Raw genomic sequence first — 17,220 nt, 5'->3', positions numbered from 1 at the left:
CCAGTATGCTGGATGCAGATCTTTATGGAAATGGCTGCACTTTGCTGCGGTCAGTGGACTCTGGTGGGCACTTGTCTCGGTGTGAAGAGGGGTCTGGAGCCAAGTTGCTGTTCCTGTTGCTGAGTCGCGGTGGTTGCTGTTTCCTGTGTGTTAAACGAAGTGACGGATCGACGACGCAGACTCGTAGCGTGGGGAGGAGTCTTTTTTGCAATTTAGCTTCATTCGATTACCCGGGTGACGAGGGCGAGCATTCTCGACGCCGAGACGTCGCGACGCTTCTCCCTCCTCCAGTTCATCGGAACGAACTAAAATGACGTGTCCTTCGGCGTATCTAAACAACCTCTTTCCATTGCACGCGCAGTCGCAGGCGTCAGCGTCAGCGAGCGCGACTGATCACGCGCGCGTCCCCGAGTCGTCCAGCGAGCGGTTGGCCGACCAATAATAATTTACCGGTACTGCGATTCACACACACAAAGCACCACGTCGTGAGTCTCCAGTCTCTAGGGAGTGAGCTGTTCAGGATCTGAATTTACCTTGACGAAGCCAATGTCCGTGGCGCGCTCGCGGAAGCAGCGACGGCACATGTTCAGGTGGTACTTGCGGATCAGACCACGGGTGGTCTTGCACACGCGGCAGTGGCGCGAGTCCTTGCCGTAGTTGCGGGGGTGGGAGTACGTGAGGTTAGCCATGGTTGCAGACTGCCGGCAGCAACAACACACACGCGCGTCAGTCACTGCGTCAATATCTCGATATTGTCCGTGTCGCTAGCTGGCAGGCGGGTGGGCGCTCAGGTGGGCAGGACGTCGATGTCAAGATGGAGAGGGTGGTCACTGCTGTTGTTGAGGGGTCCTGTGCTAAGACGCTGCTGCGTGTCCTGTAGCTGCTCGAAGCTGCCCTGTAGTTGCCATTGTGCGCTGTTGTGCTGCTGCTCCATCCCTAGTCCCCGTCTCCAGCCCTGCCTGTGCGCGCTGCCTGCCTGCCTGCGCTGCTTCGTATAGAGGGAGGCGCGAGAGGCTTACCTTCTTCTTGGATAGCTTTGGACAGTAGCAAATGAAGGCCTTGGGCGCTCGGCGCTGGCGGCTGCTCGAAATTACCAAACCAGCCTCGCACACCAACCATTGCTCCGGGAACCACCCATCTATAGGTACGATTTTAGCCCAATCCGTGCACTGGAAACCGATTTTGGGCAAATCACGGGCTGCGCTTTGAGATTGTGTATAGAACATTGGTTTGTGTACAGAACCTTAAATTCGGCACTGCTGAAAGGATGCAACGCGGACACCATGGGGAACGCGCTAACAAGGAATGCTGCAGCACGGAGAGCGAGGTATTCATCGTTAATGATATGTCTTTGTTATTCCATGTGCCAAAGTTGTACAGTATGCTCATGACGGTCTCAATGGGAGCCCGAGCTGCATTGGTTATGACGCTAGCAATAATTTGGCAAGTATTTTGCGTCTTGCTCGTTTTAATGCCTCAAGATAATGCCGACCATCATATAAAATTAATCACTAGACCTTCGGTGAAGCTTCAAAGCGACTAAATATCTTAACATCGCATATAAGCTGGACAAAAACTATTTAGCTTCCTGACGAGCATGAACCATTGCATTCACGCCAACAAAGAGTGATATTTCGGTCGCTCCTTGTCTGTTATAAACAGAAAGCGGCTTTGTAGAACCACAAACAGCTTCACAACACCGTTGAACTCGATGCAGCAGCTTCACACGGGCCTGTTGCCATTTCGGCGCAATGCTGTTGAACTGTTAAACAGCAGCTTCAACCTTAATCTTTTTCTTTGTATTCGATCACACCCCGCCCTTATCTCCGACTTGCGCTCTAATCCCACGATCGTAAAAAGCCTTTCGTAAAAAGCCCTTTGTCGTAATTACGTCCTCCTTGAAATGCTGCACAGATCTTGGCACCGTCGCGAGCTGCTTTGATGCCACGTGCAACGTGCCGAGCAGCCCAAAACCGGGAGCGCCGTCACAGCCAGAGCCAAAGGCAGTGAGTGCACACCCTCTCGCCATGGCGCCCAAGCCCAAGTCCAAGAAGGCGGCCGCCTCCGCCTCGGACGACTCCGAGAATGAGACTCCCAACGTGGCCCAGGTCCCGGCCGCCGCCGCCGCCAAGCCCGTCGACTCGAGCCGCCTCGTGTTCGGCGTGGACCTGGACGACCCGCGCGACGCCGAGGACGACGAGACGGCGCTGGCCCCCGTGGCCAAGTACGCCATCCTGGCCATGATCTGCCTCATGTCCTTCTCCATCCGCCTCTTCGCCGTCGTGCGCTACGAGTCCGTAAGTAAAAGAAAAATGCCATTGATACATCCGTGTCAATGTTGCTGCAATTGCAGTCTGATACTAATATTTTATTGTATTTATTGTAGGTGATCCACGAGTTCGACCCGTACTTCAACTTCCGCACGACCAAGTACCTGGCGTCCGAGGGTTTCCTCGAGTTCCTGGACTGGTTCGATGACCGCGCGTGGTACCCGCTGGGTCGTATCATCGGCGGCACCATCTACCCCGGCCTCATGTACACGGCGGCGCTCGTGTACTGGGTGCTGAACCTGTTCAACATTTCCATCAACGTGCGCAACACGTGCGTGTTCCTGGCGCCGCTGTTCGCTGCCAACACGGCGATCGCCAGCTACCTGCTGACCAAGGAGGTGACCAAGCGCTCGAGCGCCGGCCTCCTGGCCGCCGCCTTCGCGGGCATTGTGCCGTCGTACATCTCTCGCTCGGTCGGCGGCTCGTACGATAACGAGGGTGTCGCCATTTTCGCGCTGATCTTCGTCTTCTACCTCTGGATCAAGGCCGTGCACACGGGATCCATGTTCTGGTCGGCTGCCTGCGCGCTGGCGTACTTCTACATGGTGGCGGCTTGGGGCGGCTACGTGTTCATCATCAACATGATCCCGATCTACGTGCTGGTGATGATCTTCGCTGGCCGATACACCCCGCGCCTGTACATTGCCTACTCGACGTTCTACGCGCTGGGCAGCCTCATGGCCATGCAGGTGCCTTTCGTCGGCTTCAACGTCATCAAGCAGGCCGAGTGCGCCGGCTCGCACGGCGTCTTCGTGCTGCTGCAGGTGTACTGCTTCGTCAACTGGCTGCGTAACTACATTTCGGCTGCGTCGTTCCGCCGCCTGGTACTCGTGGGTGCCGGTCTGCTGGTCTCGGGCGTTGCGCTCGCTCTGGTGGTGCTGCAGCTGATGGGCAAAGTGCAGTGGACGGGTCGTAGTCTGACCCTGCTGGACCCGACCTACGCGTCCAAGTACATCCCTATTATTGCCTCTGTGAGTGAGCACCAGCCCACGACCTGGACGTCCTACTTCTTCGACCTGCACGTGCTGGTGCCCTTCGCGCCCGTGGGTCTCTACTTCCTGTTCCAGAACCTGACGGACGGCGGCATTTTCGTCATCCTGTACGGCACGGTTGCCTGGTACTTCGCCGGTGTCATGGTGCGTCTTATGCTTACGCTGGCCCCCATTGCCTGCATCCTTGGCGCCGTGGGTATTTCCTCCACGCTTCGCAAGTTCATGGGCGTCCTGGCCCGTCCGTCGACGTTCGTTGTGCAGAAGGACGGCGTGCAGCCTGTGCCCAAGCTCCTCGCTCTGGGTGTTGTGGGCGGCCTACTGCTTATGATGCTGAGCTACACGTTCCACGCTACGTACGTGTCCTCGATGGCCTACTCGTCGCCGAGTATTGTGATTGAGGCTGGCCGCACCCGCACGGGTGAGCGCGTGAACTTCGACGACTACCGTGAGGCGTACTTCTGGCTGCGTCAGAACACCGACGCCAACGCCAAGATCATGTCGTGGTGGGACTACGGCTACCAAATGTCGGCCATGGCTAACCGCACGGTCATCGTGGACAACAACACGTGGAACAACACGCACATTGCTACGGTTGGCCGTGCTCTGGCCTCGTCGGAGGAGGACGCGTACCCGATCCTGCAGAGTCTGGACGTGGACTACGTCCTAGTCATCTTCGGCGGTGTGACTGGCTACAGCTCGGACGACATTAACAAGTTCCTCTGGCCTGTGCGTATCGGCTCCGGTGTGTACCCCGACGACATGCCGTCCGAGCGCGATTACTACTCGGCCGCGGGCAGCTTCGACGTGGGTCCGGGTGGCTCGAAGGTGCTGCACAACTGCCTGGCCTACAAGCTGTGCTACTACCGCTTCGGCGAGGTGATGACGGACTACCAGCGTCCTCCTGGCTTCGACCGTGCTCGTAACACGGAGGTGGGTGTGAAGAACATCAAGCTTACGCACCTGGAGGAGGCGTTCACGTCCGAGCACTGGATCGTGCGTATCTTCAAGGTGAAGAAGCAGCCCAACGTCGAGCCCACGACTGCCGTCAAGAAGGCGCGTCTGTCCGAGGCTGCAGCTGAGGAGAAGGATATCTCGAAGGAGAAGACCCGCTTCCTGGGCTGCACGACGGGCGAGGACATGCTGGGCAACGACCGCGTGTACGCCGGCGGTCCCAGCGGCGCCAACTTCAACCTTGCTCTGCACCACGCCAAGGAGAAGAGCAAGCGCTACTTCGCTATCGCCCGTGTCGCCGGTGAGGGCCACGCGTTTGCCTTCAACAAGCTCCCCGTGACCGAAGCGGACATGGACGGCAACGACGAGGGCTGCATGCGCGCATGCAAGGACTCGAACTCGCACTCGTGCGGCTGTGCCGACGCTGGCTGCACGGACATGAACGTGGGTCCGGGCAAGGGCCAGGAGCACAACCGCCGCTGGGCCGTCTACGAGCGCGAGATGAACTAAATCATCACCCGACGCTAGCTGCGTGAGCTCTTCCACTGCTTTTTGTTTAGTACTTTGACTGTGGTTGGATAGATGCTGGAGGGTGTTTGTCGGTCGTTAGCTGCTGGAGCTTCGGCGGAAAAGTGTAAACGGTTGAAGTTGAAAAGCGGAGCAAGCAAGCAGCACGGCCGGGTGGTGAACAACACAGATAATACACACAAGCACTCATGATATCGTGCAGCAGTCAATTACTTGTGTCGAGCATTCGTAAGACAGTTTGACGACAAATCAAATCTAGTGATTTGATTGGCGAATAGTACGACTTGCCAATTCTGTTGGCACTGCCAGGCGCAGAGGCTCTGCTAGGAAGGCCCGCGTTCCTCTTCGCTACTCTTTTTGATGCATTTCGTTGCATTTCGTTGCACTTCGTATCCTGATTAATATCGGGCGCAGCATAGTAGTGGTAGTAATGATTGGTGGTTCGATAGAACTGCGCGGAGGAGCGCTGCGACACCAACAAACTCCCTCTACATATTTAAAACACTACGGCGAGCTTAGATCGTTTAGATTTCCTAGTACTACAGTAGCAGGCCGAGCAAACTGGTAAGCGCCTTCAGTCGGGCTGATCAATTACATTAGCTTTGGCATTTTTCATGTATTCCCGAGAAGAATCGCCGCTCATTTGACTCTTAGAGGCCCTCACGTCGTTTGCGACACCACCAACAGCTTGCCTACACGTGGCCGCGGGTGAGGTCGGAGGTGTCCACTACCGACGTAGGTGGAGCTGCAGCAGTGTGCGCCTCCGGGAGTAAGGCAGCCAAGCAAACCGCAACAAATACAAATACCAATACCAAGACTGGCTGACGCTGCCTTGTTGCTACTACAAAACAGTTCATTTCATGACTTTGGTAAGATCCCATAATGTATTGAATGTCTACTCCCTCGCGTCCTCCGACAACGCCTCGGTGCGGAGCATGTGTGCGCGCTCGTCGTGCATTGTTTCGCTCGGAGGCGTCCTCAGAGGACACGACAGGGGTCGTGGGCCGCACTACCGGAGGAAGAGGGGCTCTATTTGGTTATGCATTAACTAGAATTCACTATAAAGCCCTGAACGTTTTGTTTGTCAAGCTGGGCTAATGGTTCGGGTGAATTTATTTCTTAACCATTCTCAAACAAGCGTGTACATTGTAGTCGGCAGTAGGGCCGCACTACCGACTACATGTTCGTGCTTGTGAGCGCCTTATTTCGTCGGGTCGACTGTAGGTGGCACGAGCAATTCAAAAACGGCAAAGCGGTTGTCCTCGGGTTCCTACATGCTCAACGGAGGAACGCACGCAACGACACTACCCTCTTTCGTGCAGAAAGTTTTGGCCAATCGCATGGTGCAAATTGTTGTCCGACAAACTGTCTTACGTTTTGACGGACAAAATACAATGTAGCCACTGATATACTAATACCAAGATGTAGCCAAAATGCGTTGATTGCAAAACGTAAGACGCTTTGTATTACGGTAGGCTCTCTGTCGTCTTACGAAAGAGCATGAATCTTTCATTCACCTCAAGGTGTCTAAATTTTGATTAGCGTGATACCGGTACTTTACCGAACTTGAGAGTTAGAGAGTGTTCCGATCTTTCCGACTATCCTTGTACTTTTCATTTGGTAAAAATGAGTGGTAGTGAGCCAATCACAGCACTAGGAATGTTGTCATTTTACAAAAAAATGCCACGAGAGCGCATTCCCTCGCAGAGCACGAACCGCTTTAGGTTGAAGATTGCTGAAGGATATCTCGCGCGCCCTTCTGGGGTATCGGCTCGTGAATATGCCAAAGGTGTTGGCCACCATTATGCCACGATACTATCGTGGGCCAAGCGAATCGACGAGCTGCGCGAGACGGAGCAACCAGGGTCGTTGACTCTTGGGGGAAGCGGCCGCCGCTCCAAGTCACAGCCGTTTGAAGACAAATTACTCCGGCAAATCAAGGCCAAGCAGCGCCAGGGCTTCAGCGTGACGCGCGCTATGATAGTCTCCATGGCGCAGGAATTGGTACCTTCGTTTTTCGAGGACAAGAGTGAAAATGCAGCGCTGTGCTGGTGTGGCCGGTGCGTGCGTACATGAGAGTCCTTGCCTTGATGGAACTACTGCTAATATGTTGTGCTTTTTGATAGCTTCATCAACAGGAATCGACTGACGCTTCGTCGAGTTACCACTCGCGGACGTACTACCCGCGAGTCCATGCCCGTCGGTGCCGATACAGCGTCATAGCTGGAGCCTCGCAAGTGATGATCGACGAGCTGTCAGCCCAATTTCCTGTCATCAATTGCAAACTCTTCAGCATTCGCTGCCAAATGAAAAGTTCGTGTAGCAACCTCGAGGAGCAGCATTTCATGTTGCGGTTCAAGACAGAAACTTCATGTGAATCGAAAGTAAGAAAAAGAAAGGCTTTGTATTAAATTGCTCTCCGCAGCTACACGAGGTCCTATGAGTAAGACTAGCTGTCGTCTGACAGCATGCAGTAAACCCTCTCAGCAACATATTTCACCGACTCGTACGTAGGAGTACCATTCACCACATGCAACATTACCACCCGGTTTCGCTCGATTTTCTTGTCCAGACTTCGAAGAAAATACCATTCCACGAAATCCGTCACGATACTGTAAACTTTCTTCAAGCCATTGACATCTGCTAAAACTTCGGCCCCAACGCAAGCTTGATCGACGCCCTGCTCAAAATCACTTCGTTCCGGTGCGATAATGTAGACATTTGTCCCGCCATATTCGAGCACGAAGTCGAAGTGTGCTTCTCCGTGGACACGATTACCGATAACAGTTTGTTTCTCGAGGAGTCGGGCCTTTTCACCGAAAAGAGCGCAGACGCAGGCAAGCACAGGGAAGATTAAATGCCGTCGCCTTCCATCCCCACTAATCTCCAGCACTTTGGTCAGAATACTCAAATACCCGTGCAAGACACGGAGCTTGTCCTCATCACCAATGCGCTTCCGTGGCTGCTCGTACCAAAACCATCCCATAACTCTGCTGATGCAGGCTAGCGTATCGGAGTCGAAACTTGCCGTGGCCTCATCTTCAACGACTCGATTTCGATTAAGACCTACGTTGAGCTCGTCCCATCTTTTCTTGCGAATAGGATGCGGCTCGGTCGCAGTGCCGCGATCTGTTAGTCCCGGAAGAACCACAAGAACGTGGATAACATCGTCTTCAACCTCTTCGTCTTCTACTTCTGGGAAATCGAAGGCGGTGTTGCTGACTCGGTCATCTGCTTGCAGCTGGTACTCGTCTCCCGCAATAATGTCGTAGATTGCCGAAGGAATCTCGCCTGCCGCCAACTTCTTCGCATCGGGGTCCTTTTCTTTCAGCCAACGATTGTTGCCCTTCCTAGCGAGATATAGCGTCACTGCTGCAGCCTCGCAAGTGATGGTCGACGGACACGTTTCCTTGATCGCTTTTATGAGGTCACTAACCCTTGCGTCACCCTCGATCCTCACGGCGAAGATAAGCCCGTTGCCGACGATAATATACGCCACCAGCTTGGTACCTGGCATCTTCGAAAAATAAAATGAGTACACGACCTTGGGTCAATTACTATCCATCTTAGTCCATTGCAAGTCATGAAAAGTCGATGCGTAGCAACCGCACACTGGTTGATTATGCTGCCTGGCCTAGACGCCTCGAGTAGCAGCTTATGGGTTCTTGACTTATCCACTTTCAACGCATTCGGTGCGCTGCCTTCCTCCACTCATTTGATCTAAGCCGAAGACTTGCTCTCGCCGCTGGCCTGGCGAGCCGCCTCCTTTTCGGCTTCAATCTGATCGCAGAGCTCGTTCACCTTCTCGTCCGCAAGCGGCTGCAATCAACAGAAAACAATGTCAGCATTTGCCAGTCATCTACACTTAAGAGTTAAACAGTAGTATCTTCCAGCAGGTAGAAGGTGACGTACCGAAACCTTGCCGCCCGTTCGCACCACCACGATCTCAATGTTCTTGCTGCCGGACTCGACGACCTCCAGCAGGGCCTTGATGGCGAGGCTCACGGCCTCCTCCTCCGTGGCGTTCTCCACGTAGTTCTTCTCGAGGAACTCGCGGATGTTGGTCGAGTTGCGGCCCGTGGCGTTGGCCTTCCAGGCCGAGAACGTGCCCGACGGGTCCGTCTGGTACAGCTGGGGCACGCCCTGGTCGTCGCAGCCGGCGATGAGCATCGAGATACCGAACGGTCGCACGCCGCCGCGCTGCGTGTACTTCTGCTGGACGCGCGCGATGTAGCGCGCCACGTACTCGACGGACGGCGCGTCCTCGACCGTGAGGCGGTAGCTCTGGCACTCGAGGCGCGCCTTGTTCACCAGCACGCGCGCGTCGGCCGTCAGACCGGCGAAGGCGATGGAGATGTGGTCGTCCACCTTGCAGATCTTGCGCACCGTGCGCGGGTCCTGCAGCTTGGCCGTCTCCTTGCGCTCCACGGCCAGCACCACGGCGTTCTTGCCGCGCACGCCCACGACCACAGCGCCCTGCAGCCAGATAGTAACGCATCAGTAAGCCACCATCACTACGTATACTATATGCGCTCGATAAAGTATACACGTGCCTTCTTGACGGCCTCCATGGCGTATTCGACCTGGAACAGGTGTCCGTCGGGCGAGAAGACGGTGATGGCGCGGTCGTATCTTGCGGGTCACAGGGGCCACAGAACCACGCAGAATATACGTCAGTGCCTTAGCAAGGTATACATGGTACGCGCGCGGTGGTACAGGCAGCGTGGGCGCAGGTATCAACGTCGGCAAGAACAGCTCACCTGGACATGGTCGTTCGCTTCTTCCTGCCTAAAGCTCTCTGGATCCAAGGGGGAGCTATCTTGTTGGTCCGGATAAAATCTGTTATCCGGATATTCGGCTTTTCCGCCAATCCGAACAAAGTATCAATCTTGAAGCCATCCCCATTACTGCAAGTCCACTATGCACCACGAGCTGTTCCTGGCGCTGCTGGGCCACACGGGCGACGTGGTGGAGCGCCGCGCCGACGGCTTCTTCGTGCGCAAGGAGGCGACCTTCCTGTCGCAGGCGCAGCGCAGCGTGCTGGACCGCCTGCTGCGCCTGGGCTTCGCGTGCTGGACGCTCGAGCGCTTCGTGCGCCAGGCGCCGACGCTGCCCGGCGTCTTCCTGCACGCGCTGGCGCAGGGCGTGGAGCGGCTGCTGCAGCGCTACGCGGACGCTGTCGTGGCGCTGGAGGCCAAGACGCTGCGGGCCAGCGCCGTCTTCCCCGTGTCCAACCTCGTGTTCGAGCTCGAGGAGTTCGTGGAGGTGCTGCCCGAGGTCTGCGCGCTGGTGCACAGGCTCACAGAGACGCAGCAGGACGGCAGCTGCATCAAAGGAGCAAAGTTGCTGAGTGTACTGTACCAGAGCACAAGCTCTGGGTTCCCTAGAGTGGGCAGAGCAATGCAGGAACTGCTGTACGCCTGTCATCGGTGGGTTATTGACTGGGCTGGAAGGTGTTACTTATTTGTTGAGCTTGTTGGGGGTTTTGACTGGGATTTTTGGGATATGTAGGGTGCTGTTCAAGCAGGTGCTGGCGTGGATGGTGTACGGCGAGATTGTGGACCCGTACCAGGAGTTTTTCGTCAAGAAGCACGAAGATGCGTCGGGTGGAGCATTAATGCAGGACACGAGTGAGGCGGCGGTGCTGTGGCATCAGCAGTTCGCGATGGACTTGGAGGCGGTGCCGCTGGATTACTTCCCGACTTCTGTGGCCGAGAGTGTGTTTGTGATTGGCAAGGCGGTGCATATCCTGACTCGAGCCAACCAGTTCTCGCCCAGGGAGGTGCAGGACGTCGTGACGGCGATCTCGGCGTTGGCGAGGCGACCAGTGTTTGATGTCGTGGCAGTCGAGCACGAGGTGGAGAAAGTGCGCCGGCATGTTGCGGGTCGGTTGCATGAGGAGGTCGTGGTCAAGTCGGACTTTGTTGGATACCTGCACGTGCTGAAGGGGTTCTTCCTGCTGTCACGCGGTGAAGTTTTCCAGACGTTCATTGAGCGGAGTTTCGACATGATGTTAATGAGGCCGACATCAAAGTCGGAAGAGGACGTGAACCACGGCGCCTGGCGAGAGATTGTGCGTGATTTAATACCGGAAGACGAACCGTGGGGACGCGACTTCGAGCTGCAGGTAAGTTGAATATCATACATTGCGGAGTTCGACGAACTGACTGTGTAATGTTTTGCCTTCGTGTGCATCAGCTCCCGCTCCAAACGTTTGCGTTGAAAGGCTTCCCATCGACGGATGGTTTGCTCCTGTCCAACGTATCGCGCGGTCCCAATGGCAAGTTTCTGGCAATGGATTCCTCCTCAGCAGGACAGACTCACGGACGAGGCGAACCTGGAGTGGAAGAGAGCGGATCTGTGTGGTGGCGGCATGCGCAGATGGACGGCAACTCGTTTTCATCCGAGTTTTCGCTGCAATGGGAACAGAGCGCGTTTTGGCGCGGGAGCCACCGTGCAGCTCTTCTACTCCGGAACGAAGGGCCGTTGGGACCAGCCACGTTAGTGAACGGGTCATTTGAGCTAGATGATCCACGCGCGTTCTACGTGAGTATCGACCTTGCAATCGAGCATCTCCCAGGAAATATGAACGGAATGCGCGTAATGGCTCAAGTAAAGCCGTCGTGTGTGGGTGAGAGTGGAGTGCAGTCTTCGCCGGTCGCTGAGATCCCGATGGTTGACGGGAACAACCCATCGCTTCGAGTTCGTATCCAGTACGCCCGACAAGAAGTCACAATGACGTCTTCAAAGCAGGTCATGTACAAGAAGATGATAGCTGTCGTCGTGAACGACGTGCTGTTGCTCGAGACGCAGTTCGACCTCCAGCAAGCGCTCCGGTTGCACGCCGCTACGGGCGAGTATTGGATGGGTCTCGGGTTTTCGTCGGTGGTGCGGCTCACAGACTGGAGTCTGGACAAGTACTCAGCCAAGACGAGCTGGCGAGAAGGCAGCGGCACTCACTTGAGGGAGAACAACACCGCAGTGACTCCGCGCGAGCTGTGGCACGCACTGAACTTGCGTTGCAATGTGCGCTGGCCGCTGCAATTGCTCGTGACACCCGACCTACTGCGGTCGTACGGCCACCTGTTCCAGTTCTGCTTCCGGCTCAAGCGAGTCGCCTACGCCCTCGAGTTGGCCTGGAAGAGTAGCACCTTGCGCTCGAAAGCCACCACCGGAAGAGGGAGTACAACCTTTGCTGCTGCCGGTGCACTGCGCATCCGCATGAGCTTCGTCGTGCGCACGCTGGAGCTGCACTTCCAGGTGTTCGTGATCGAGGGCAAATTCAAGCAGTGCGTGGAGCAGATCGAGTCCGCCGGCGACTTCGACCGCGCCAAGCGCGTCCACGAGACCTTCGTGGCGAGCGTCGTCAAGAGCTGCTACGTGCACACGAAGACCGTGGCGTCGGCGCTCGACGAGTTGCTGGGCTGCTGCTGGCAGTTCGCCGACTACGTGCTGCAGCAAGACGCCGTGGGCGATGGCGAGCTGTCCGCAGACCGCGTCGCGCTGCTGGACCAGGACTTCCACCGCCGATTCGAGTTCCTCTACAGCGTGCTGCAGATTTCCGAGGCGCGCGACCTGCTCTTCCTGCTGGACAGCAACGGTTTCTTCGCGGCAGAGCGGGAGCGCAGGAAGCACCAGCAGCGCCAGTAGCAGCAGCAGCAGCAGCAGCAGCAGCAGCGACCAGTGAAGAGTGACCTCCTCCGCTTCAAGGGCCCATTGCCAGCGATGGATCATTGCGGTCGCTGCCGGCAGCCGCGATATCCATTGACCCGTTGGATTTTCTGAGATGATGGCACCGCGCCGACTGCGTTCGCGCCGATGATCGTGTTGCCCGCGCGTCTTGCAGCGCCGTCGGCTCTGCGTCACGCCCAGATGTGTTCATGTATCGAGTCGACTTGCCACCGTTCGGTGACGCCAAGGTCCATTGGAGCCAGCCAGGGTTTCAGCGTGTATCATGAGCCCTACCAAATGGCGCGAAGCTGTTAGCACTCGGACGACGAAATGCTTGGCGGCCAAGCCAAGTCAAGTGCGCTCTGTCCGCAAGGCACCACCTGTACCAAGGTATCCGTCGGCCGACAGACGGTGGCGGCAGCACCCGATATGCCCCGACTTTATTTCGTAGCGGCTAAGTTGTGTGGCGCTAGCCTGGCATGGCCGCTGGCTCGTTTGCCACGGTGCTGCTTTCATTCGAGGAAACGCCTGCAGGTCCGCACCACACGCGACCTGTGTCAGGTCCAGGCGCCAACGGTTCCCGACGAGTGAGACACTGTAGCAGCATTCCGGCCCCGTCGTCGCAGCAGCTGCAGGACCAGCCAGCGGACGAGAGCGCGGCGCTGCTGGAAGCTTCCTACGCGCTCATGGAGGACGCCTCGAGGCTTCCGACGCCCAGCCGCAGCTCGGGCAAGTCGGAGCTCGTGGCCGTGCACGGAGACTACGCGCAGGACGCCGGCGACAGCAAGAGGCGGGGCAGGTGGTGGGCGTTCTGCTGCTGGTGGAGACGGTCTCAGCATGCAGCGGACAAGTCGCTGGGCGGTCTGGAGGAGGCCAGCGCGGAGCGCAGCGCCAGCCGCATGAGCGTGAGCACAAGGCCCAAGACCCACGACCAGTTGGTGGCGGCCAGGCAGCTCAAGCAGCAGATCGCGCACTACTCGACCATGCGCGTGCACATGAAGCGCGTGCAGCTGTGTCTCGAGCAGGAGAAGCGCAACAAGTTCTACAAGGAGCTCGTGGTGTACCTGTGCTTCTTGGGCGTCATCATGGCCACGCTGCTGACGCTGCCGGTGCACTTCCCGTACGAGCAGAACTCGGCGCTGGACGGCACGTACTTCCAGGAGCAGCTGCCCGACACGACGTACGCCAAGAACTTCTACGACATTGGCAACGAAGGCGAGATGTGGCAGTGGGCGAGTGGCCCCATGCTCTACCAGTTCTACGAGCCCCCGATTCGGAATAGCCGCCCCATTGGCAGCATCCAGATGCGAACAGGACGCGTGATTGGAGCGCTCTGCAGCCAGACGTCGAGCCGCAGCGACTTCGTCATGTTTACGGATGAGGTTTGCTACCCGGAGTACTCGAGTTATCATGAGATTAAGGAGCCGTATGGCAACGACAGCGGCGTGCTTCGTGCGCAGTACCAGTGGAGCAGCGGACTCAGCAAGTTGCTGCGCTCCGAGACGTTCAAGCCGGGACTCGTGAGCCACGAGATGGACTACGGCCACGGTGGATACGTCGTGTACCTCCCGCGTGACAATTACACCGCAGCTACCGCTTTGGTCGCACAGATGCAGAGCGACTTCATTCGAGATGGCACGCGGTACATGTCATCGACCTTCGCGTTCTACAACGCGCGCAGCAACATTTTCTCGCACGTGCAGGGATTGTTCGAGATGAGCAACACGGATTACATGGAGGTCACAGGTCGCATCAAGAGCTTCCGCATGCTGGCGAGTTACAGAGATACAGGAGACTTTCTGGAGGCTAACGCACTCGTGATTGTGCTATTGATTGCCACTGTTCTGCTGGTGTATCGTGAGATTTCAGACGTGCGAAACTTTGGGCTACGCAAGTACGTGCAGAGCCTGTGGAATCTCCTGGATATGTTACAGCTCATACTGCTGGTGGTATTTATCACCCACTGGGTACTTTTCATCGTGAGATCGGATAACTTGCGCGATGATCTGTACCGCGTTGGCGATATGAACTGCTCAGGCCCTGCGCACGACCAGGAGATGGCTCGAGAATGCTACGTGGACATTGAGCCGCTGACGTGGCTTTCACGATCGGTTACCAACTACGCTGCCGCGCTTGGACTGGTGTCCGTGGCCATCGTGTTCAAGTATTTGCGCTTGAATTCGCGCTTGAATCTGCTGTGGCGCACGCTTCGTTTCGCTGCAAAGGACTTGCTCGCGTTCGTGATTATTTTCTTCACCATCTTCTTTGGCTTTGCTGTCATGGGCTTCCTTACTTTCGGCACAGCAGTGCAGCAGTACCATTCCCTATCGGTGTCGCTGACGAGCTGCTTCCAGATGCTGCTGGGTGCGTTCGACTACGAGGAGATCTACGTCGCGAACCCTACCATGGCTGGTATCTTCTTCTTCAGCTTCATGATCTCGATCTACCTCATTTGCGTGAACATGTTCATTGCCATTATGAGCGAGTACTACTCGCTGGCTCAGACCGAAAAGAAGACCCTGGAAGAAAACAAGCGCAACCTGGCGGTTGCTACCAAGGAGGATGGCGAGGATGAGGAGGACTTCCGCGACTCGCTTCAGTTCATGGACGTCGAGTACGATATTGCGAAACAATTCAAGATCTACATGAACGGGCTGCGTGTACGCGTGAAAATGCCCCCACTCAAGGATGCGAACTCGATGTACACCACGGAGCAGCTCGTACTCTGTGGCTTCCAGCGCGTGCTGCTTGTGGACTACGACTATCTTATGGCTGAGCGCAAGCGATTACGCCGGAAATTCCGCGCGTGTGTGCATCTTATCATGGTCTGCGGAGATCTAATGCGGCAGAACGACCCGGATTTCACCATGCGCGTCGAGATGGAGTTCGTCAATGAGCTCGCACGCCCACGCGCAGACTCCACGGATTCCTTTGCTGATCTTGTCGAGTTCCCTGTTACGTATGTGCCTATCTCTTCGTCTCTGGCCAACACGGTGGAGATCCTCAAGCGTTTGAAACGTGGCATGTCGATTGAAATCGATGACGGCTCGCTGACGAAGGACCAGATCACACTGGAAGTGCTAGGAGATCAAGACGAGTACATCCCATCCCGCTTTAAGCGACGACTTCCAACTGGATACCCAAGTGACGACTACGATGGAAGTAGCAACGCTGACGGGTTCCGTGTGCGGATCAGTGAAAACACCAGCGCCACCGACGTGCACGGAAGCAGTCGCAGTGGTGAAGGACCTTTTGGACTGCGCCACAATCACCCTAATATCGGTGGAGCAAACCATATCCGCGCCTGCCGGGTGCTGTACAATGGTAACGCGTTGCTGGACGGCAACGAGATGTGCATTATGCCGCGGTCGACCTGGTTCCGCTACTTCACTGGGTACGTTGGCTGGGGCTACATTAAGCGGCTCCTGTCCTTCAAGCGGAAGAAGAAGCAGACGCACCGACTAGTGACGGATGCGGACGTCGATCGCCTTATCAAGGAAAGCTTCGCTGCCCCCGGTCGCGGCATTTCTTGCAGATTCGATGAACTCGTGCGCAACTTCCGCATGTTCATCGCCAAGAAGGTGCACAAGCGTCGACTTCGCATCCCGAATCTGGAGGACCGCATCTTCCAGGAAGTTATTACATTCCTGGAGCGGTTCCCATCGGCGCTCACACCTTTGGACAAGCGCGAGTTAGAAGGCTACAAGTACACGCCGCAGCCGGTGGACACGCGCCGTATTCGGTTGCCCCACTCGATCAATCTCCTGGCCGAACTGCTGTCGCAGAACGCGCACGAGGTGTGGGCTGTTGGACGGATTGACCAAGGCTGGCGTTGGGGCACTCAGCGTGATAACGACAAGAAGCTCCACCCAGATCTTGTACCGTACGAAGCTCTCACTGAGCAGGACAAGCAGTACGATCGCGACACGTCGATGTCGGCATTGAAGGTCATCACGGCTCTTGGATACGTATTGGAGCCTCCATCGAGTAACGAGGAGCAGTTTGACGGATTCGAGTTTGGCACCGCGGCGACGGAACCCGGCGGCACTTACGAGCCGAAGCCAATCCCGACTGACGATGTGAAGGTGCCTCCGCACCTTCGTTCTGTGATTGAACTGCTAGCTGAGAACACGCACGAGGTCTGGGCGCAGATGCGCATGGAGCAAGGCTGGAAGTTCGGTCCGCGGCGAAACGATGCCAAGAAGGAGCACAATGGACTGGTGCCCTACATTTACCTCACACAAGACGAGAAGCAGATGGACCGCAATACGGCCATGCAGACGGTCAAGTTGATCCTGCGGTTCGGCTTCAACTTTGTGCACAAGGATCAACGCACGCGCGGCGGCAAGAAGAAGCACTCGGGCCACATCAAGGTGGTTGGGCGCAACGAGAACGCGGAGGCACACAACGTGGGTGAGGCGGTGGCTCTGGCTCGCGGCGCTACCCGTGCCAAGCGCGCCTTCTTAGGCCGCAATGGCCGGCCGTTCTCGAGCATTCGGTCTGGCTCGGGTAACAGTCTCTTCTCCATGAGCTCGTCCGGTTCGGAAACGCCTGCGTCTCGAGAAATTCAGCAGCGGAGAGCTGCTGGAGCTCACGCTCGCCTTGTTGCAACTGCGTCTTCGTCCGCAGTAACAACCGAGTCCTCTGGCGATATTGCGATGCCACTCGCATCGTTCCAGTCCATGAGCTCGGCGGATTCCTTCGACTCGCCAAAAGATGGCGACAACGCTAACAGCACAATGCAGTAG

The 17,220-nt window shown here is 56.6% G+C and overlaps 6 protein-coding genes across 6 annotated transcripts; 3 read left to right on the top strand and 3 right to left on the bottom strand.

Moving 5' to 3' along the window:
• Nucleotides 1-500: 500 nt before the first annotated feature.
• Nucleotides 501-689, bottom strand: PHYSODRAFT_504947 (hypothetical protein; the record flags this gene model as incomplete). The annotated part of the gene is made up of 1 exon (XM_009531102.1): nucleotides 501-689. One exon carries the CDS (start codon nucleotides 687-689, stop codon nucleotides 501-503), a length of 189 nt encoding a protein of 62 aa, XP_009529397.1.
• Nucleotides 690-2,027: 1,338 nt separating this feature from the next.
• PHYSODRAFT_302104 (hypothetical protein) lies at nucleotides 2,028-4,783 on the top strand (the record flags this gene model as incomplete). Its single annotated transcript, XM_009531101.1, has 2 exons — nucleotides 2,028-2,297; nucleotides 2,387-4,783. The coding sequence occupies 2 exons, from the start codon at nucleotides 2,028-2,030 to the stop codon at nucleotides 4,781-4,783; spliced, it is 2,667 nt and encodes an 888-aa protein (XP_009529396.1).
• A 2,467-nt stretch (nucleotides 4,784-7,250) lies between these two features.
• PHYSODRAFT_506434 (hypothetical protein) lies at nucleotides 7,251-8,318 on the bottom strand (the record flags this gene model as incomplete). The annotated part of the gene is made up of 1 exon (XM_009531100.1): nucleotides 7,251-8,318. One exon carries the CDS (start codon nucleotides 8,316-8,318, stop codon nucleotides 7,251-7,253), a length of 1,068 nt encoding a protein of 355 aa, XP_009529395.1.
• Nucleotides 8,319-8,489: 171 nt separating this feature from the next.
• On the bottom strand, nucleotides 8,490-9,585 carry PHYSODRAFT_354799 (hypothetical protein). The gene is made up of 4 exons (XM_009531099.1): nucleotides 9,562-9,585; nucleotides 9,355-9,433; nucleotides 8,714-9,277; nucleotides 8,490-8,620 (listed from the first exon to the last, which is right to left on the bottom strand). The coding sequence occupies exons 1-4, from the start codon at nucleotides 9,567-9,569 to the stop codon at nucleotides 8,522-8,524; spliced, it is 750 nt and encodes a 249-aa protein (XP_009529394.1). The 5' UTR covers nucleotides 9,570-9,585; the 3' UTR covers nucleotides 8,490-8,521.
• Nucleotides 9,586-9,721: 136 nt separating this feature from the next.
• PHYSODRAFT_404232 (hypothetical protein) lies at nucleotides 9,722-12,439 on the top strand (the record flags this gene model as incomplete). Its single annotated transcript, XM_009531098.1, has 5 exons — nucleotides 9,722-10,230; nucleotides 10,313-10,382; nucleotides 10,458-10,928; nucleotides 11,000-11,072; nucleotides 11,145-12,439. Coding segments are annotated over 5 exons (2,418 nt in total), but the record flags the coding sequence as incomplete, so codon positions are not given.
• Nucleotides 12,440-13,158: 719 nt separating this feature from the next.
• Nucleotides 13,159-17,220, top strand: PHYSODRAFT_561359 (hypothetical protein; the record flags this gene model as incomplete). Its single annotated transcript, XM_009531097.1, has 2 exons — nucleotides 13,159-13,205; nucleotides 13,350-17,220. 2 exons carry the CDS (start codon nucleotides 13,159-13,161, stop codon nucleotides 17,218-17,220), a joined length of 3,918 nt encoding a protein of 1,305 aa, XP_009529392.1.

The sequence above is a fragment of the Phytophthora sojae genome, assembly GCF_000149755.1.
Source record: "Phytophthora sojae unplaced genomic scaffold PHYSOscaffold_5, whole genome shotgun sequence".
NCBI classification, from domain to species: domain Eukaryota; phylum Oomycota; class Peronosporomycetes; order Peronosporales; family Peronosporaceae; genus Phytophthora; species Phytophthora sojae.
The sequence above is the reverse complement of the archived record's forward strand: the minus strand, read 5'-3'. Positions and strand labels throughout refer to the sequence as shown.

Coding starts and splice junctions, on each gene's coding strand:
- PHYSODRAFT_354799 (XM_009531099.1), bottom strand. Junction 9,278..9,354: donor CCATGGAGGCCGTCAAGAAG/GCACGTGTATAC, acceptor ATCTGGCTGCAG/GGCGCTGTGGTCGTGGGCGT. Junction 8,621..8,713: donor GAACGGGCGGCAAGGTTTCG/GTACGTCACCTT, acceptor TGTTGATTGCAG/CCGCTTGCGGACGAGAAGGT.